Below are 22286 nucleotides of genomic sequence, written 5' to 3' on the forward strand. Positions count from 1 at the left end.
CTGAGCTACTCCATCCCAAAATCATAGCTCAAAATTTAGGGAATGTATTTAATGAGTAGAAGAAAAAGAAGCGTCTTGTATCTGTCTTTAAAAACCATAAATTTAGATTGGTGTCAATTTCTGTTTGGCAACAAAGTTGGTCAACGCAAAGACAACATGACAATCTTTTGTATGAAATTTTTTTCTTTAAAAAATTGGCACACAAAAGATCTTTTGCACAATGCTTAATACAACACAATAATAATGAATTAGATACCTACAAGAAACTAAATGGAAAACATGTGTAATCTTTAAAGTTGACGTTTCGTATACTCTTCATCGGAAATGTGCACTGTTGTAGAAAATGTGCTGTAAATTCTAATTGACAAGAAACCAACTAACTAATTACAGTTGCAAAGTAAAAAAACTATCCCCAAATGGGAACAAGCTGTGAATAAATTGTTTATCTAAAATCTATTTCAAAATATAAGGTATGAACGTTAACTACCCTGGATAGAAAATAAAGAAAGTAGAGCACAATCATCTATAGTGTAAAGTGGAAAGATAATTTAAAAATGGTTACAGGGTATCCATAGTTGAACACTATCGAATGCAGTGCTACCAAATCGAACTGAATCAGAGGGCTAATGCGGTAGTCGTTTTAGGTAAACGAACTTTAACATTACGAATTTCTATTAAAGAAATTAAAATGAAAAGTTGAAACACTGATGCGTTTTAAGATTACAATTAATAGAAAGTTTGTACAGTGACCCTTATTACAAATATGAACTTTACATTCGATTCTGCTATAGGAATTTATTTGTATTTGTGCTTTATTATTAGCACATTGAATTTCTCATTTAAATTTAATTACAATTTGATTAATTTCTATTTTTGCTTTAAGTAGAGTTGGAGTAAATAATTGCTCGGTAGTAAAAAAAACCCTTTAATATTTTTGTGCCTATAATTTTGATAGCTTTGTCACAAAATGTATTATATACTATAGGTTTAATAAAAATTTGAAAAATGAATAACGTTAAAAATTAACAAAATAAAACATTTATATCAAGTAATTTATTTAAGTATATTTTTTTAATTACAATATTCAATTAAATTTAAGTATCTTCGACCGTTTCAGCCAAGTCATCTTTGATATTGCTTGAATGCTTAAGACTTAGTTATTCCACTTGATATTTTGAGAGAATATTATTTTAAAAAATTATATTGTTAAATCCTTTGATTTTATAGAAGAGATAGTTCACTAAAACGGATATGAAGGCCTAGGTTTATGGTTAAAGTCTAAATTGTTTAATATTTTTTTTATTTTTTTTTTATTGCAATTACAGATAGATTGGTATTTAATTTCGTTTGTCAAAATACTTTTTTGATAAGTAGCAGTACACAGCATGTTCAATATTTTCTTCAATCTATTTGGTGAGGCCAAATCGGAAAGTAATTTTCTTCAAAATATATTTTTTATGGGGCATACGATAACTTCCTGCTTATTCAAAAAAACACTTTCACATACGATAAAATTGACAGTGATATTCTGGCTTAATTAAAGCGATTTCCGATATAATATTTTATTTATTGGATGCGTTTGGAGTTTAGGAACAAAATTGCATCAAAAAGTGGATTTTGAAAAAATTTAACTTGCGATACTTTCGCAAAAAGGTGTCGATGTATTGTTTAGTAAAAACAGTTATAAAATATGTAAATGATAGAAGATTGACAGAAAAAATCGTGTTCAAAATTGTTATATATTATATTTAAAGTTGAACAGAAAGAAAACTCTGTATTTTTGCATAATAATAAAACAATTTTAACTGTATGAATATATCCTTCACTTAAGTAGTAGAGACATAATGCTCGATTAGCATTAATTAAAGAGTTTTGGAGAATTTTTTTGTTCGTAAGATGTTTGTGGTGGTGGTGAATCGCTTTTCTTTAGTCATCGTTGATTGCTATACTTCAACGGAATATCGAATTCAGATTTTGAGGTTGAAATTTTCTTTGGCTTGTGTCTCCAACCCCTGTGCTGTTCTGTTTCTTGCAAATGATCCATTATTGTTTTAGCCATTTCTATGACCAGCTATGACCACTTTTCCAGCCCCGCTGTGAGCTGCGTTCACGGCGTCCACCCATCTGATTGGCATTTTCGGAAGGAGCAGCTGTTGAATTACTCCGACGTCTCCAAGATCGTGAACGAAAACGTGAACGCTGCGTAGCAGCAGAAGCAGCAGAGGCAGCACTGGCATTACTAACCCCACGTTCTGCAGATCTGCCACGTTCTTGTCCTTTGTACGCACACCATCCAACGGCAGTTGCAGCTGTTATCAGAACTGGTCTCGAATTGGGACTATGACGGTTGCCACGTCGCACGCCCAGACGCTGCTTCACTGAAACACGTCTTGCTACATGTCCGTCAAATCCTCTGCCTGCATTTGCCAACGGTTGCCACCGACCACGACTCTGCACACGGCCGAAACTCTGATCGCGTCCACGGTTCTGATTGCGTACACGGTTCTGGTTGAATCCACGGGACTGATTGCTCCGGTCCCTTCCACGACTTTGGTCTTGTCTACGAGTTCGGTTGCGTCCACGGATGAATCCACGACTCCTATTGAAATCACCTCTTTGGTCAAGGTCACGGATCTGGTCGCGTCCACGGCTCCTGCTGAACTTACAGCTTTGGTCGTATCCACGACTTCGGGCTCGTCCACGGCTCTGGTCACGTCCTCGACTTACTGAGGGGTCACGTCCTCGACGCTGCTGCTGCTGCCAAGGCAATCCAGGAATATGTTGAGCTACACGCTCTGCTGCGCCACCCACGTTGAGTCGACATATCCCCAGTTGGTGGGGAAGTCGTCCAACCGTTGAACTGGATCGGTGGCTGTCGATTCTGCTTCGACGTTGCCTTTCACTATTAGCAACTAAATCAGCACGCATGGTTGCCACCCGAGTACCCTTGTTTGAGAGCAGGAGCTTTCCACCTGGCCCGATCCGGAGTGATTTGATGCCGCAAGCGCCGGCGCCGTGTTCTTGTTCGAGTTCCTTCAGAAGGCGTTTATTGGAACGACTGCGACGTCTGAGAGTCGATTTTTGCATGTGAGTGAAGCGCTCGTTCAGCGATATTCCAGTCTGCTCAATTATCATTGTCATCGATAACGATGTGCATTAGATATGTCGATTACAGTTGCGCACTTGCTTGCTTGTATGTGTGTTCCTTTTGCAGTGTGTGTTCTATGACTCAGTTTTTCGTTGTGCTGGTATTAAAATAAGCTTTGCAAATTAAAGTCCCTCTTTTGTACGATTTTTTTATTTGGACGCCCAAAGCGAAGCTGTGCTGAATTTCACAATTCTTCAATAGGCAAGTTCACTAGGTTTGACGACTTTTAGGTTGACTTATTCTAGTGATGTAAATCAGTTTGAAAGTATTTATATCGATATCTTCGATAATATCGCTTAGGCGCTTTTACATATATTTTAAATTTCGCTGTTCTTTGTTGGAAATTAGCTATCTTAAGGGATTATACAGGCCTTTTCCGGTTTTCACTTCCCATGTTATCAGATTTCAAAAAATGTAATTTTTCATTTGGGCTAAACATTTTAAAACTGTATTTAATCACTTTATTGGACTTAAATTCACCAGCTCAAAATTAATTCAATACGCAAAATTTTTCCGGATTGATATAAGAACAGGCTAAAGATTTCCACTTCCGACAAATCTTGTGGCCAAGTGGGAAAGGCTATAGTCGAGATCCCGACCATAGGATACCCGCATCTTATTTCAATATATGTAAAAGTAGTTTAAAGAAATTACTGCCTAATAAAAACTACTGCATACTTTAAGCAGATTGTTTTGAAATAATAACTTTGGTTATCTATTACTCCCGTTCTACTTGTCCGATCTTGCTGCGGTTAAGTGAGATTAAAGATAATATTAATAGATAACGTTCATAACCATAAAAACTGAATTATCTTAAAAACTGTGGGTGTGATGTTTTTTTCACGTTTTGCGGGGGCGTGTCAAAAATTTAAAACAAACTTGACCTGCGTGGGGTCTATAGATATCTGTGATCTAGGCGCTCACACGGACGGAAAGACAGACACGGCTATATCGACTCGGCTGTTGATGCTGATCAAGAATATATATACTTTATAAGGTCGGAGATGCCTCATTCTCAAAAATCAAGTATTAGTATGCAAATATAGAATATGCATATAAGCTAGTCTTATAAATCATAACCGAAATTGGTTCAAATCGGTCCACTATATCATTTAGTTGCCATATGTTCGATCGGGCGAATATCATGTTTAAGTATGAAATTTTTTTTTTGTTTTATAAGATATTGTAACTTAACTGATAGAATTTGCATTTAAGTTGGTCCTATATACGTGGGCAGTCCGACAAGGAGTAAGACTTTTCCCCTGAGGTCGCCACTATCGCAAGAGACATTTACTATCGTGTAGTTTATTCTTTTAGACGGGCACTGTCAAAATTTCAGCCGATTCGGACTCTTAATCAATTTTGGAATTGATGAACGAAGATTTTAATTTTCGATTAAGAAACAGTCATCATAGCTAACCGAAATCATTTCCATATTTCGAAATCGAAACATAGAAAAGTCTTGTAGCCGTGACGAAATCGATATAATAACATTTTGCTTAAGTGGTAATAGAAAACGAAATGCCGGCTCAGCTAGCTACAGGGTACCTCGTATTTGAGTAGTGTTCGATTAGGGAATATTTTAATTTATTTGTTTTACGATGCACGCCGAATATTATTATTTGTTGACCTTCTTCCTCGTTTTGAGTAATTCGAATAATATGCTTATGCAATTTTATCGCGTGTCTGGAGAAGGGGAGGAAGGGGAAGAGGGGGCTACTAAAATCGAGCACTTGTTTTCACTTTTAACAAACACAAAACTTTTCGTTTAAGCCAAGAAAAGAGAAATTGCCGCCGTTGTTTACAACGATTACTCAACAGTTTTGGTCAATTGCTTAATTTGTGGGGCAGCAGAACAAACAGATTAGAAATGAATACTCAATGAATACCCACTAAAAACTCTTTGAGTCTTAGGACTCAGTTGTGCCACGACCAGAATCCCTACAGGTTGAATTTCTGGTAAGATGTTGGTCATTGACAAAAGTTGGTCGCTTATTCTGAATATAATAAGTAAGATATGATTGAAATCTATCTGGGATAATTCCTGACTTGGCGCTTGTTTAGTTGAAAGATACTTGGCGGGAACCACCACTTGTATTCTGTGGCACGATGACTTTGAGTGGCAGTTGCAAGGTGAAGCCAAAAATTACTCGAGCTTCGTGAGCATCCAGATGGAGACGCTTTCCGGTAGCTTCGAGAGGAATGTGGTTGATGTGGAGGCCAAGGAACAGCAGCTGAGGCAGAACGACTTGAACTATGACGATCTGATGCTCAAGCTCACCATATCCATAGAGATGTCGCACTGCGAGGTAAGATCTGCCAACTATCAGAATTAGTTGCAGACTCTTCGCTCTTCCCCCTATAGAGTTTCCTCGTCTTTGGTGAACACATTCCCCTCTTTGTGGCCGCCTTCTCGAGGGCATCTATGTACTCTATTTGGCGCAGTCTGCACAACAGATTCGTGTTTGCCCATGTGGAAATGGAACTGGGAGAGTCCTGCTGCCGGGAATATTTCTTCGAAGGTAAGCGACACTTTTTGAGGTATACTCAGAATTTAAGGAAAGTTTCATTACCTATAAATAAAATGTTAGCTTATAAATGCCTTAAAGCTAGTTAGATTTACCTACAAAAATCTTGTCTTGGGCCATACAAAAACCTCAAAAATACGTCATTAACCTTAAGTTTATTAGCCATATTTCTCCAGGCTAAGTTACATCAGCTTTATACGATTGTCAGTTTTGTTACTTAGAATTCTCAACAGTTAAAATCAATTGAAACCTGAAAATCTGGTACATTCTATTACATAAAAAATCCATTTTTGGGCGTCATACAACCTAAAAATATAGTTCTTTGTCCTTTTTTACTTTCTTCTTAAAAATAAAACTTATGGGTATAAAATTTTAAGGTAATGAGGCAGATAATATTAAGTCTAATGTCCCTCGACTGTCACTTTAGGTAACATTTCTTGCATTTGTCGCCATTTTTAAGCAAGGCTGCAAGCCTCCAAATTTGGGTTTGGGTTCGAACCTTGGTTCAATTTCATACAAAAAAAATATTTTTATTGTTACATAATTTTCTCTAAATTTTAAGCTACATAACTACATTTTTTTTTTATAAATCAATTTTTGATGTGAATTTAAATTTATTTGAAGATTTAAATATGACTTTTTCTAATCCGAAGTCTCAAGTAATTGCGTGGTATTAGAAAACCATACAATTTATGTAATTATTTTTTTTTTTCGATCCGAACCTTTTATTTTAGAAAGCGGTTCGGTTTAGGTTCGGGTTCGCAACGTGAATAATTTCAAGGGTTCGGTTAATGATCCGGTTCGGTTCAGAGCCGGTTTGCTGCCTTGTTTTTAAGTATTTTTTTTATTTCCATTCAGATCAACCCAATATTTTGTTTGTGGTGCGCAATTCTTCACATGGAACGATCTTTGAGCTGAAGACGAACAAGTATGTGGGACCAAGAGCTGAGAAGCCTGGCCAGCTGCTTTTACTGGATCGCTTTGATGCCAGCGAAGAACAGTTTCAGCTCAACACATTCCTCTTTCCCGACAAACTGAGAGACCTTCAGGGACGCGAGGTGATCATCGCCGGGTTCGACTACAGACCCTACACGGTCATCAAGCAATCACAGGTTAGGGTGAGTTCAAATCTCGAACTAGAACTCATTGATCCTATACATTCGCAGAGCAAAGGTATCTCGAGCAATGCCCGAGATGTTGGCGTGGCTGCCGAGTCGGACCAGGCCGAGGTCTATATCGATGGCACCGAGACGCAAGTTGTGCTCAACTTCTGTGCACAGTTCAATTGCACCGTGCAGATCGACACATGTGAGTATGACATGTGAGGCATTTCAATATCATCTTCATCGATTCCCTCCCCAGCTGATGCCTACGACTGGGGCACCATCTACCCAAACATGTCGGGGGACGGGGCCATGGGCATGATCATCCAGCACAAGGCGGACATTTGCATAGGCGCCATGTACTCCTGGTCCGACGATTATACCTACCTAGACCTGTCCATGTATCTGGTCAGATCCGGGATCACATGCTTGGTGCCGGCACCCTATCGCCTGGCCAGCTGGTACCTGCCACTGCAACCGTTCCAGGGCACATTGTGGGCCGCCGTGGTCGTCTGCTTAAGCATCGAGACTATGGGTCTGGTAGTGGCACATTGGAGTGAGCAGAAGCTGTACAAGATGGTGGGCAGCGAGGACGCCAGCTGGTGGAGCAGCTGGGCATTTGGCCTGGTGACCACCTTCAAGCTGTTCATTTCGCAGTCTGGGAACAGCAATGTGAGATCCGTCACGGTTCGTGTGCTGCTCTTCGCCTGCTTCCTCAACGACATCATCATCACGAGCATCTACGGCGGAGGCCTGGCCAGCATCTTGACCATTCCCAGTTTCGGGGAGGCGGCTGACACGATGCAGAGGATGCGCAGCCATCGATTGCAGTGGGCGGCCAACTCGGAGGCGTGGGTATCCGCAATACGTGGAACCGATGATGTGAGTAGCCGATCCTAATCTCTGAGCTGGCTCATCCTCCACCTCTTCCTTTATTCCGACAGCCCCTGGTGCAGGATCTATTGAGTAACTTTCACATCTACAGCGATGAGCAGTTGCTCCACTTGGCGCAAACTGGACGCATGGGATTCACCGTGGAGCGTCTGCCCTTTGGTATATCCCCTTCATCTATCTCATTTAATCTGTAAGCGTTGTCATCGAGTTATCCCACTGCCTGCAGGTCACTTTGCCATTGGGGATTACCTCACGGGGGAGGCCATCGATAAGATGGTGATCATGCAGGAGGATCTCTACTACCAGTACACGGTCGCCTTTGTGCCTCGTCTTTGGCCACTCCTCGGACGCTTCAACGATCTCGTCTATCGCTGGCATTCCTCTGGCTTCGACAAGTACTGGGAATACCGCGTGGTCGCTGACAATCTCAACGTGCAGCTGCAGCAGCAGGTGGAGAGCACCATGCCGGGTGTGGGACAGGGTCAGGATGACATTAACATCGAACCCGTCACCCTGGGCATGTCTAACTTTGCTGGCATTCTGGTCGTCTGGGTCTTGGGCATCACTGTGGCCCTAATGGCCTTTGTGGCCGAATTGCTGACAGCCAAGTTCAAGCTGGCAAAAAGTTCGACTCAATGAGAGCTAACCCGGTTAAATCCAGTTGCGAAATACTTAAATTCTTAGCACATCAACGCACTTATTGCCAAATCTTTTTGCGCAATATCTTACGCTAATTCGTATTAACGGATTTCACTACCAACACGACTTAAAGATACTTTTCACGTAGCTCAACAAATACTCAAAAAACCTAAACAAAAACACTTTGCTGATCTCTGAGATGTCAGACACTTTTTATGGCCGTTTCACCAGCACCATCAAAGGGCCGACAACCGAGACGATCTACAGATGGAGAAATGTAGATGGAGCCAAGACAGTTAGCTCCAGTTGGCCATGAGTAGCTCCAGTTAGCCGCATCCGGAAGTGGCGTGAAAGTTCTCAAGGCAATGCTAAAAAGTATCTCGCAGTTACGTACGTGTTAGCAATTAGGCAACTGTAGATACATTGCGTATCTGTCAGATACTTTTTAAGTGACAAACACTATTTTGGCCAGGCCTGAAGGCTGCCATGTCGTGTCATGGCCCGCACACATCGGGTCGATGACTTGTTGAGTGAAATTCTTGGGCGTGCACGATCCATCGACACTGCAGACGGATTTGGCCAATTGGGTAGCTTGCTAACTTGACTTTCGGCACTTTTTTGTGGGCTTCATCTTGATTGACATGCACAACATGTTGCAGTCTCCGTTGTTGTTTGTTGTCGCTTTTAGAAATTCGTCGAATGTCGACGAATAGCTCTAAGAGATTTAAATTTCAATTCGGATTTGGATTTTAATTTTCTTTGACTCGCAGTGAAAGTGAAATTCACTCAATATGAATACTCGACACTCGTGAATAGTTTGCGAATAAACTACATGAATAATACACACTCTATTCATTGTTTGTTCATATATCTTCGATTCTAGTCTGCGGCCTTATCTTAGCCCAGTTAACAATTGCAATTAGCCGACCAAAACAGCTGTTATACCCTCTTTCCATATGACAAGCGGTGTTATTGACTTGTGAAAGTGTATGTAATACACTATTTGAGAGGCAAATCTTATAAATATCAATTATTTATAATTTACTTATCAATAGCAGAGTGAATTTATCATCTATAAGTATTTTCTTAAATTGCATGCAGATTTAGATTTAGATTTAAATTACCATGCATTTGTTACTACCCAAACTCAAATATTTGTTGGACGATGAATCTAGTTAAATAATTGACGATCATGAAAAATCGGCCATTTTAAAAATCACTGGAGTTCTGTTTTTTATTTGTCCATATATTTGTCGATTCTTTAAAAAATCGAGTTTAAACTCGATGTACAATTTGAATTTACACAACTAGTACAGGGTATGTCACAGTCTCGTACGCTTTTGTACAGCAATATTGATTGTTGCTGAGTAACAAATGTAAAACAGTTGGTATATTTCTGTTTTCCATTAGATTTATCTATAAAAGGCACTAGTTTGCATTCATTGCTCCAATCTAAAAACTTCAATTAGAAGCTTTCCTCACAATATGAAGATCAACCTGCTGAGATTCTGCTGTTGTTGCCAGGTTCTCCTGCTGAGCCTGTCCTTAATCTCTGCCTGGACTGTAGACGACTTAATACATCGCATGGGTAGACATGGGTCCATTTTAATGTGGGGAATATCTCAATCCTCTTTCTTACAGGCATCTGCAGTGAACCCCCGCGGTATGGCACCTGCAAGGCGCAACTCCGAAAGTGGTACTACATCTCAAAGCTGAAGAAGTGCAAGCCGTTCATCTACTCCGGCTGTGGTGGCAATGAGAATCGATTCTATAACAAAATGGAGTGCGAGGAGTACTGTCAAATTGTGGGTAGATTGCAATCCTCACATACAAATCCCATTCCAACTCTCATACTTTTTCAGTAAAATGCCCAAAGGATAAATTGGATGAAGCTCTGAGTTACAACTTTGTCCTTATGCTCATCTTTTTACCTCATTTCAGGGGAATAATGAAAGCAGAGCTGCAATCCTTCAACGTTTCGGAGAAGGTTTAGCGCAATTATTGTTAGAACCAAACAAAACATATTTCATACGATAGATATTTTATATCCTTGATTATTTTCTAAATTTCAATAATGTCTTAATCCTATACAAATATTATATTTAAAATAATGTTTTTATAATAATATTTTCAAAGCTTTACAATCATGCTTAAAAAATATTATGTATAATACCCTAGTTAAATATAATATAAAAAGTTATAAAATTTACGTAATAAATTTCTGAAGAACCAAATTAGTACGGAATCGAGGAGTAATTAATTTGAATAATGTGATTCGTGTTACTCCACAAAAAATCAAATCGGAACCAGTTCTGTGCGGTTCGGTTCTAAACCGATTTACAGACTTGAATAAAAGTATCTTTAGCGAATTTGTAAGACATCCATATTTGGTATTCCTCAGATACGTGCCACAAGTTCGTAATGTATCTGATTGCTGCACTTATTTAACCTCGGTTGCGTTTCTTTGAAGCGACAACAACAATGGAAATTGTTTATGTGTTGTTGCGCGATGGCGACACATTCAATTGGCGTCGCGTACTCGTATAATAATTTTTTAATATCGCGCATACGCCGCGTTGTACAAATGTGAAAGTGAAAGAGCGCATAGCTTAGCATTAGCATTAGCAAGCCTAATCAAATGACGATTAATTATTTAATTATGGAAAAGCAGCGAATGCAACACAATCACAAGTCGACGAAAAGACAGTCAGACAGAGAAACACAGACATCTGTCCAAGCATTACAACTGAGAAGAGGGAGCTTAGACCCATCAGTGGCTCATCAGTCTCCCCTTTTTTGGACAATATTTGATTTGAATCGATCAAAAATAAAAAATAAAATAAAAACAATTACAAACGAAACGCGTGAAGACTTTCGATTAATTGCTCCATGATGACCACCTGTGCAGGAGAAATCGACGCAACTCTCTTGAAACCGAACAGACATTCAAGACATTGGGAATGCCAAAGTGTGACGATTGTGCAAGTACTTTATACTTGGTACCTATTACTTGGTAATGTACAACATGGTAAGAACGTGTGGCCATAACATACGAGTATCTCTGTGGCACAGACAATAGCCTGACTGCAGACATCAATCATGTGGGACAGCTCGCTGAAGAACTGCATCAAACTTCGGCCTCAGGCAGAAGGAGAAGCAGAAGAAGATCAACGGCGTCGGCAAAGAAACAAAAAAAAAAAAACAAAAAATAAACTGTGCGAAATTATGATCAGTTGAGCAAAAAACTGTGCTGCAAATTGGAATGACTTGCTTGCAGGTTGCAGTAAATGAACTCGTTTCGATGCCATCGTATTAGAAAGTATCTTTTCTTATGTACAGTGTACACCCAGAGTGTTAGCCTTAATTCTCTAGTCAGTCAACAAAAAACGTCAGCATTACAAATGTATTTCAAATGACACTCAAGTTAATGAGTTGGCAAATAGATCAAATGCATTTACTTCAAAATGTAATGAAGCGAACAAAGAATACTGCACCTAGAAATGAAGTCCCAACAAAAAAATTTAAATGAGGTAAAAAGTTTTACAAAATATCTCTAGATGCCTTTGATTATGAATGAAGACATTCAACAACTTCTTGAGATTAGAAAATGAGTTTAAAAAAAATTAGAATTCAAATCTTTTACAATTTTTTTTTTTATTTATGAGTTTGGCATACGATTTTCAAGTGAATCAAGTGCATTTTCTAGCAATTGAATATCGAACAACTTCAAATATTTTAGAGTTATTTGTGGGCCATGTAAATGTTAAAGGCAGTTTGCTGGACACAAGACATTTGCATCTAAACACAAGATCGGAAAATGATGGAAAACGAATGGTCAACGGGAAACTGCACAGTTAACAGTAATTCAGATATGCATAATTTAGAATGAAAATTGCTTCATTTGCAATGCGGAATTGAAAAGCGTTTTTACTGTGGCCAACGGAAATGTTAATTTGCCACTTCAACCTTTGGCGAGCTGTGTTCCCGCACATTCGTATAAGCCAGGTTTGAACTAGCTAACTGTGTGCAAGCGATGGCAAGATAGATAGATACAAATTGAAAATATAATTTCTATCTTCTATACAGCTATCTATCAATCTATCCGTCTACCTTTTAAACTTGCCGACAGAGATAGAGATCTCTTTATTTATCTACTCCCATCAATCCATCTGTATCTTATCAGCTATAATTACTACTGTCTAATCACTGTTTGAGCTCTTAATAGATAGATAATACTTGGCCATACTTTAGCTTCAACAGTGCAAGCCGTGTAAATGGAAACACTCTGCTAATGGCTGAACGTAAATGTTTTTAGCGTGTCTGTCATTAAATAAACCTAATGGTAAATGGAACCGAGGGTTCAACTCAATTATGGACTGTCTGCTGCACAATTGTGCGACTCGGAGAAGGTAATTATGAAATTTCGGTTGGCTGATGGTCAAGCATTTGGATTCCATACGACTTTTAATGGGACAGACGCCTCACCCCGTCCTACCCCCTGCTCCTTTTCACAGTTGGCCCGGAGCTATGGGTCGGTGTTGTGCTCGCCTGAGCCGTAATCTATGATTTACGCAGTCGGCAAAAGTGAAACTTGTTGCTGGGGCATTTGTCTTATCATGGTAAAGTAAAGCGTCTTGGCTTGGCTTTGTTTAGCCCTCGGCTATTGTTGGTTTGTTGGTTTGTTGGTTTGCTGGGCTGCTTTATGGCTCTGGCCAAATACAATTGGCCTCTGCGGCAACCGCAGCAGCGGGCCTGAATCTTTTGGGCAGATAAAAACGAGGAACGTGTGAATTTTGCACAATGAACTTGAAATTTGTACAACAAATCTAAATACAACAAAAAGAAATTTGTCTGCCAACCAGCTCAGAGTCAGAGTAATGCGGCGGTGTCATTGTTTAATTAGGAATCTTACGCTTTTCGTGCGCATCAAAATACAAATGCAAATAGAAACGCATTGCATATTCAGCAAGCGGTTAATAAGCCGCAGCGGCATCGGAGTTCCATCTGCTCAGCTGGGAGCATAGAGTGACTTAGTCTATTGGACACTCACCTTAATCTGTTTGCGACGCAACAGGTGTGGCGCTCCGCCCGGAGGCTGCAGGGGCACGGCTGGCTCGGGGGTGACTTGTTGCACAGGACGCGGTGGTTTCAGGGCCAGTTTCTTGAGGCTCGCAATGCGCTTGTCGCACATCAGGGACACGTCGTCAATGCGTTGCAAGACCTGTAACAAGCAACACAATTAAATTAGCTTATGTACAAATATTTTAAATATACACTTGGAAATATCAACAACTCTTTTAACAGATTTTCGTGAAAAATCTTCAGTTCACTTCAATTGAAGAATTAAGTTTAGTCGAGCAAATTAATACAACGTTTCGAGCGAACGCATAAGTGAAGAACATAAATAATATTTTTACAAAGCTTAAAATGGTTTTATTTCGATTTTAAATTTGATTAACATAAGTACTTGTGCATATTGAAAGAGGTGACAAAGTAGTTAATTTGTATACCCTTGGCAGAATGAATGTAACAGACAGAAGGGGCGTGGCAGACCCCCAAATTATATATATTCTTGAACAGAATCAACAACCGAGTCGATTGAGCCATGTCCGTCTGTCTGTCCGTCTGTCCGTCTGTAATGAACGCGTCGATCTCAGAACCCATAAGAGCTTAAGACTACAAACTTGGTATGTAGGTTTCTGGATACCAAACGCATATCAAGCTTGTTTTTATTTTTGGATCGGACCACTATATCATATAGCTGCCATAGGAACGATACATCGAAAATGAAGTTTTAGGATGAAAAAGTTTTTTGTTTGTTGAGATATATTAACCAAACTGATAGAATATGCATCTGGGCTGGTATTAAACATCCTGACCAAATTTGGTTAAAATCGGTCCACTATATCATATAGCTGCAATAGAGACGCTCAATCGAAAATTAAGTCTTAGTATGAAAAAGTTTGGTTTTTTGAGAAATCCTAACCAAACTGTTAGAATATACATTTACACGAAAGTTGGTTTTATACATTTTAACCAAATTTGATTTAATTCGGTTCCATATATCATATAGCTGCTATAGGAACAATAGGTCGAAAATCAACTTTCAGTACAGAGTACCTAGGCACAGGGTATCATACTGTCTAGCGTGCTCGACTGTAACCGCCCACTTGTTTAAAGAATAGAATATACGATTCTTATAGTTTTTTTTTTAAATCTATAGGTTACTGGTCGGCACCAACACAATCAAATATTAACTTAACTTTTGTTATACGAAGCGTGTCAAAAAGGAAGAAAATTATGCTTGTATTGGTTACAACTGCTACGTTATACACTCTACGTTTGAGGCAGGGATGCGGCAGAGCAAAAGTCTATGCCCCGCGCATAAGTCGTGCCGACCTCTGCTATAGGTGCATCTATTTCAATGTCCAATTGATAATGTGAATTTTTCATGAAAACAAATTTCATAAATTATGTCAACTTCGCAAGGTTAATCAAGTTTCCAAGAAAAACGGTAAGAAAAAATGTAACAAGTTGTTCTTAGTCAACTAACAAGTGGTGTAAAAGTATGTACAATAAAAAGATTGTCATCGTATTCTCTGCATATTCGTATGGTTTTGGAAAGTAGCTCGATCTATGTGCGGAGAATTAAACAAGCACACAATATTGTATTGAGGAAACTAGAAGGCATTTTAAGACCTTCATTGTTATTAACACAATATACAGCAACTCATCAAAGATTTAGTCTACACTTTTTTATACAACATTATTGTGCGTGAAACACTAAAAATGAGTCAAGTTCTTAGAGTCTGTCATTTCAAAGAGAAAGTGTCGAGCTGTGAAACTAGGGTACTAAAATTTTTTTAAAGCACCTTAATATATAAACGCACAGATATACATATATTAATATTGCTGCTGTTTATTTTATTATTAAATTAAACTTTTATTTACAATTTCAGAGAAATCATTTGTTTAATTGAAAAAAATGTTGTTTTTTTTTTTTGGTTTTTTACGATTGTTTAAGTTTAAAAAGTTAAGGAAAACTAAAAAAAATGCATTCATTCCAAATTTTAAAAAGTAAAAAAAAAATGCAATAGAACAAAATATGTTTTATGTCATATGGCTCAATTCGGATTTTGACTTTTGGCTATTGTTATTTACCATTTACTTCGTTTAGAATTAGACCGAACTTTTGTTGGTCCGATCGAAATAGAAGCTTAATTCTTATGTCGTCCTTCAACAGAACTTGTTATTATAGTAATTTTGATTCTCATATTCAATTGCCAAAACGTGTACTTTATAGGGTCACAAATGCCCCCACTGTCTGCAACATTGTGGCAAGTGTAATAGAGGCAGCCACAAGTGTAGATGCAAAATAGTCATGTAATTATGTAGGAGAATTTAGTGGCATTCGCACGCGTTTTCTCCGTGATTTGTTGTGAGTGAAAAGCACAGCAGAGCCGTGGAAAAATAGAAAAAAAGAGTAAAAAACAAAAGTGATGCAGGTGCCACCACACAACAACACAAATAACAATGGAATTTGTGCCACAACGAAAGTGCATCAACTCCTCAACGAATCACGCAGGCGTGGCTGACTTGTCAATTGGTCTCTATTTCTTTTTTGTTTTTGTGTTATTGCAAGTTTTTTGATTAAAAACATATATTCAACTTTCAGTACAGATTAATAATGCGTTCGTTACATTACAAAATAATGAGATAGGATGGATAATATCAGAAATCACTTCTTTACTTATATTTATCAATACCTTCTGAACGACATGACAAACAACTAAAGTGTCTGGGCAGTTACATCTTCAAATAACAGTTTTCTAAAAGCTCACAAAATGTGCTTGCTTGTCGTTTAAAATTAATAGTCAACACTTTACTTATTGTATTTGCAAAAACTGCAGATAATTATATTACATGGCAAAAATTTACTGAATAATTGTTATTTTTAAGGATACTTTAATTTTGATTATGAGTTGAGTGTAATAAATAACAAAGAATTTACATATTCTGGGCTTAGAGTGCGGCATTATTCGGAGAAGGTTCTTTCAGCTGAAAATGTAAACAAAAACATAAGAAACACTGTGTACATTTATTTTTCGGCCAATGATTATCGCGAAATATGTCTTGCTTGAGCAATGAGAGCAGACAAAAGAAAATTTCAGTTCTTTGTGTATATTCTAAGGAATATTTGTGACTCCTGTGAATCAATATTAGTTTTTACACTACCAATACCTAACTGGATGTCTTTGAAAGTTTAAAGTCTCCTGCTCGTTGCTAAAAGTACGTGCTGAATACCTTACATATATAGACTAATAATAACCAAGAATATAAAGCGTTAAATTTCATGTATCGATAAGTTAACTTCCTTAATTTCAGAGTTAGATTTATTAACCGAAAATTGGCAATTACATAATCGAATTGCGCCCTGAGGACAACGTTTGGCATTTGGCAATGTCGTGACATTTGACATTTTACGTAATGGACGACGACGGCAACACAATTGCCGCTTTCACTTTTGCTTTCGTCGGGGTCGGCAATGAGGCGAGGAAAAGCGTCGTATCGGGCTTATTGTCAACAAAATAAAGGCGCATCTTCAGCTTGAAACAGGCGGCAGGCATCGATGTGGCAGGCACTGACCAGTTATGTGGGTTTCTGCGAAACTTCACGCAACACGTGCAACTCTATCAAATGCATAATAAAATGCAGTCGACGATCCGACGATGAGCTAACCAAACACAAGTATTTTGTAACCCATTAAAAATGTTATTTATTTGGCCAGAGTTATCATAAATTTTTTTATGTTGTTTTTTAGGGTTGTCAAATACATCTTAATTCTGAAATAAACAATAGCTTAACTTTAAGTTTGTAATGAAAATTCATAAAAAAAAAACTCATCTATATACAACTTATTAACCCTCGAAAAGTGTAGAGTAAGATTTCGGTTCGGTACTTGGACGAATTTCAGAAAGCGCTTATCCCAAGGTTTTGAATAAATCTTTGGATAAGCTTTACAGAAAAAAATTTCAACATTTTCCATATGGTTTCACCTTTAAATAAAAAGATTCCTAACTTCACAAAGAATTTAAAAACAATGTATTTAGTGTTATTATCCCACATTCTAAAAATAAAACTAAAAAAAAAATAATGAATATAAAAATTTTTTAATTTATCTAATTACTTTTTCTTTAATATTTAGGAATGCAGGCAACTCTGGCAGTGTCTTTGGAATCATACTCAAATGGGCACTTGTCAAGATGCACGACCAGTTAGCTTACTTGAACTTCCGTTGACCTTTGCAGGAGACGACGCGTCGCCTACGCTGTGAACGAACTCGAAACGGGGATTTGATGCCTGCATACATGTTCATACTTGAACATACAAGCATGCTTGTGTCTGCATCTTGAATGGATTTTCCGCTTTTGATAGCAATAGACAACGTATTTGCTCAAGGCAGAGGATGAGCAGCAATAATTGCTGTATTCAGATGTGTATAGTCTTTCCGTGGCGGGTTTTCCCCCCGAAGATCATGGATCATAGATCATCAGAACATGTCTCTTATTTAATACTACTAGTATAGTCCAATTAAACTTTAAACTTGTAATAGCTTAAAAAGTCTGGTTTACTTTTGAGTCTATCATCGGTCTCTGAGTAAGGGAAAGTAGGCTAGGTAATTATTCCATGATGCAACTCTTGAGCAACAGACACATAAGATGATGGTTATCAAACTATCAAAGAATTTTTAAATCATCAACTGGTTAACGCAATCGCAAGGATATCCAGTTCGGCAACTAGTCAAACGGCCAAAGACTGGAATGAAAGCGGTCGATCGGTCCAGCGAGCAAGGCTGAATTGTGTCAGAATCATCGGGGACAATTACATACATGCATACATACAAATATATGCTATACTATACATACTGAAGACATCCAGAAAAATGTAAATGCTAAAAGAATACTTGTGCCGCAGTGGGGGTCTTAACGAAAAAACTGGTCTGGTTGACCCATTTCGATACCGACAACAACTTTTTACTTATTGCTTAAATTGAATAAATACCGAACCAAAAAACTGGAATTGCAATACGGCTAAGAAAATGGGTCATTCTGAAGAGTTGCTTGGCTCTTGAGCGTATGCTAAGATTTCATTCAAACCATATTGAGGACAACCTAAAATTCGACATGAATTTCTTCAAGTTAAGCTTAAAAATTTCTAGTCACATATTCTTTCGACATCCAAGTCTGAATTTAAATAATGTTTATTAAAAATTTTTGGTTTAATCTCATCTTATATTCGTACTCGGGTCAAAATTCAAAATCAAACACATCTAAATCAGTGCAAAGATTTCAATTAAATAAAAGCCGAACTTAAAGTTTGTGCCTTATTTGTTAAATAAAGCATTAATACTTCTAATCAAACATTTGTTTGGCGGTCAAGCGTTTGTAAGGCTAATAATTCTAATGATCCATCTTATACACGAACTCATACCTAACCTTCAAACATGTCTAGTTTGATGCAGGCGATGATGTTGGAGTTGCATGAGTTATAACGATCGAACATGTTTAAAAAAGACAACTAAACGCGAAAATTTATCTCAAATCCTGTCTTGAAGCCCAACGCAAATATATATTTAAAGATTTAAAATAAAAATATAAAAAAAGGGAAAACAAGACCAACATTTATTATAAAAATTAAAAATATAAAAAAAATAAGATTTGATAAATAATAGTTATAAATATGATTTATTTCAAAAAGGTTTATGTTTAGTGATAATTAAAATAAACTTGAAATCGGATTAAGAAAATACGGGTATTTCTTAATTTTCTTAAAATCAACAAGCTTTTTTGTTTTCTAATTTATTTTTATAAAAGGTATAATCTTTTCAGTCCCTGAATAATAGGTTATGGATGTCTATTTCAATCCCCCATATCAAATACAACTTCATGTTATCTTCATAATAAGGAACTGAACCCACGGACGACATTAACCGGTTGATTGATAGAATTTTAAAAGCATTTAATGCACAATATACTTGCAATTAAATTAAAGAATGCCCCACTTTCGTTCCTAGCGCTGTTATCTAACTGTACTCGTACATGGCTAAACTGAAGTGGCAACTAGTTGAAGACAATCTTGAAAGAACCAGTCTTTGAGTTATATCACAATTGCACATTGCGAAGCTAAACAACTCCTAGCGCCATTTCTTCCATCTGGTCAATCGACGACTGTGGCAAAATTAGACAAACATACAAAAGCCTCTTCTTCTCTCAACGGGTCAATAGCCGTTGCTTGGCTTAGCTAATGCATTTTATCTCATCTGCCTGTAGTGAAATCTAGTTGAACATTGTCTATGACTTTCGTTATTTTCTAAAATAGACTTCGATATTTGTTCTGAGTATTTAAATCTATTGGATTTTCATTAAAATCAGCTCAATTTCAAGTTTTATAGCCAGTTACCAGTTATTATAAAAATAAATGAAAATTCTTCATTCAATATGACAAAACAAAAATTCCATTTTATACTTAATAACAACAACTTAAATCTGCACAGTGTGATATCGAGCTAAGTTCTTGATAGTTCCTTCGTTGGTCTAAGTCCCATTATCGTTCGTTCGATTAAAATATTTTATCACATTGTTCTCATTTATGTCATGTACTTAATAACTACAAGTGTCTATAAATGTTGTCAAAAGCGAAATATGAGCAACAGGTAGAAAGAAAAATGCCAGACCTAATAAAGGGCATAAATTCTGGATCAGCAACAGCATCATCATGCTTTCAGCAGATATAAGCAGCTGTGTAGCAAAATCACATCACATTACAATTATATTCAGGTGCGTTTTCAAGTCTCTAACAGCCCAAAACCAACCTAAAAGCATTTGTTGGTTTTCTGAAAACAAGTAACCATTGCTTTGAAATGTCTAAAAAAATGTTGAGATTTGACAAAATGTAATATCTATTGAATTGAATAAATTTTTTTTTAATTCAATAAAATATAAAATAATAATAATATAATATGTACTTTTGTTGAAACAGGAAGTAAATTTAAGGCAGCCGATTTTTTTGACTTCGAAAATACGAGTATGCTCGAAAAATTAAATCTCTGACAATTAAAGGCCACCGACATTTAAGCGTTTGATTTCAAATGCGATTCCCTTTTAAAACTGCACAGATTTCTAGAACACATTTTATTATTTCGATACATGCTCAGGTATCATGATACGCTATCAGTTCCGTTCACCAGAAGTATCAGAGGTATCACAAAAATGATCAGGGAGCAAACGTGACTGATAAACGCGACCATTGACAAATTGGAGCAGAGCACTCATAAAAATTATCAGGGAGGAAATCATTCTGGTGAATGTGGCCATTAAGTTTATGAATATATTTTTTGATAACAATACGTTATTTCACCAATGTCGTCACAATAATATTCACTTACAAACATTTTTTTTTTATAATTGGTTTTAACTATCTGTCTTAAAATCAAGTTCTGACAACTAATGACCTCCCTACGTGTTTTAATCATCTTTAAAATAAATCGTGTTATAATTAATAGTTGACATAAAAACATATAGATGGAAGGTGATAGAGATGGACGCAACTATAGCAAACACTCCTGATATAATAAAGGGATCTATCAGAAACTCACCTGAGATACAAGAGCTTTGGTTTCAGGTGTGGTGCTTTCCAGGAAGATCTTCTTGAATTCACTTGGACTAGATAGTTTGAAATCAGATGCAGATGCAATAAACGCCTGAATTTCGTGCAGACTCTGTTCAGCCAAATCAGCTGAAACTGAACACTTCTCAATCCTCTGAGAGGCCAAAAGCTCCACGCCATTGGCACACCATTGATTAGCCTAGAAAGAAAAAAGGAAAAGATGAGTGGAAATCGAAATAACAGTGATCAACGATGGTTTACCTTTTCAACTCTCTCCATAAGTTCGCTGTTTTTCGCCAGGATCTCTAAGCGCTTTGTCAGGCGCATGCTGATGATGTCACAGACACGCTGCAGTTCATCGCACTTGGGCTGAACAATTTCCCAGGGATAGACCCCGCGGGAGCCAACCAGTTGCTGACCAGTTTGTATAACCTCCTCGGCGTGTTCCACGTCCAATTTGATGAGGGCACGAAATTGTTCTGTCTCCTGAATGAGTGTGGAGACACGATCGACGCTCTCACCGATCTCTGTCATTTCGGCCACCGTCTTCAGATGTCCATCGAAGATGTTCTGAAAGGGAATGCCAACAATTAGTTTGATTAGGTACAATCCTTTACATTGATTGACTCACCTGTAGCTCCCGAAAGTCCTGCTCGAACATGCGCAATCGGAGACACTGCTCCAGGCGATTGCGATGTGTCCGCCAGAACTCGTCGAAGCGACGCTCCGTTTCCTCCAGCTGGACGAGCAGTCTACGGTAATCGCGACAATCATCATAATGTTGGGGTTGCTTAATCTTATATTGTTGGTGATAAATAATTTGTTGGCGATGTATTGGCTGCCCTGCACTGGATCTGCACATCAACATTTAATTCGATTCGTTTTGATTTATTATTTTGAATTGAAAATATTTTGGGAACATCGCGAATGTATGACAAAAGAGAGAGCGCGACAGGGAAGATAAAAGACAAGAGACGACAACAGCTTAATGAGTGCGATGAGTGAAATTCCGATGAGATTTAAAGCTAATCCCATCTCATTAATAAAATGTATCTATTTGTGTGACTGTGACTGTTAAATGTGCTTGTGCTTAATTGAATGGATGTGATCATATCAAAGACCCAGTGGATGTTTATGAATTTTTGGCAATAAAAAAATCGACAAATAAACTTGAATCGATTGTTACCGACTTATTAACAAATATTTACATGCATTCTCTATAATTAAACGAAACTTACAAAGCGACAGCAATTATTTTTTATTTGGCATGCAACATGTAGACTAAATCATTTCAAATGCTATTACTTA

At 37.5% G+C, this 22286-nt stretch overlaps 3 protein-coding genes across 6 annotated transcripts in view; 2 read left to right on the forward strand and 1 right to left on the reverse strand.

Moving 5' to 3' along the window:
- LOC117782824 (guanine nucleotide exchange factor DBS) overlaps window positions 1-22286 on the reverse strand; it is a 47654-nt gene that overhangs the window by 16122 nt on the left and 9246 nt on the right. For all 3 annotated transcript variants that reach the window (XM_034619869.1, XM_034619871.1, XM_034619870.1), the window contains exons 7-10: window positions 21610-21730; window positions 21240-21548; window positions 20968-21177; window positions 13363-13533 (exon numbers count right to left, since the gene is read on the reverse strand). In XM_034619869.1, coding sequence (XP_034475760.1) covers window positions 13363-13533; window positions 20968-21177; window positions 21240-21548; window positions 21610-21730 — 811 coding nt within the window. The remainder of the gene's footprint in view (window positions 1-13362; window positions 13534-20967; window positions 21178-21239; window positions 21549-21609; window positions 21731-22286) is intronic.
- Window positions 5113-8312, forward strand: LOC117785766. Its single transcript, XM_034623983.1, has 8 exons — window positions 5113-5158; window positions 5213-5457; window positions 5514-5670; window positions 6535-6778; window positions 6845-6984; window positions 7039-7661; window positions 7724-7832; window positions 7900-8312. The coding sequence occupies exons 1-8, from the start codon at window positions 5113-5115 to the stop codon at window positions 8310-8312; spliced, it is 1977 nt and encodes a 658-aa protein (XP_034479874.1).
- Window positions 9784-18520, forward strand: LOC117782826 (kunitz-type serine protease inhibitor HCRG1-like). 2 transcript variants are annotated; one of them, XM_034619876.1, is made up of 4 exons: window positions 9784-9900; window positions 9954-10117; window positions 10175-10222; window positions 18504-18520. In XM_034619876.1, the coding sequence occupies exons 1-3, from the start codon at window positions 9798-9800 to the stop codon at window positions 10175-10177; spliced, it is 270 nt and encodes an 89-aa protein (XP_034475767.1). In that variant the 5' UTR covers window positions 9784-9797; the 3' UTR covers window positions 10178-10222; window positions 18504-18520. The 2 variants fall into 2 exon arrangements, with proteins under 2 accessions (XP_034475767.1, XP_034475766.1); XM_034619875.1 differs by lacking the exon at window positions 18504-18520 and having other exon boundaries at window positions 10175-10392.

The sequence above is a fragment of the Drosophila innubila genome, assembly GCF_004354385.1.
Source record: "Drosophila innubila isolate TH190305 chromosome 2R unlocalized genomic scaffold, UK_Dinn_1.0 1_C_2R, whole genome shotgun sequence".
Lineage (NCBI taxonomy): Eukaryota > Metazoa > Arthropoda > Insecta > Diptera > Drosophilidae > Drosophila > Drosophila innubila.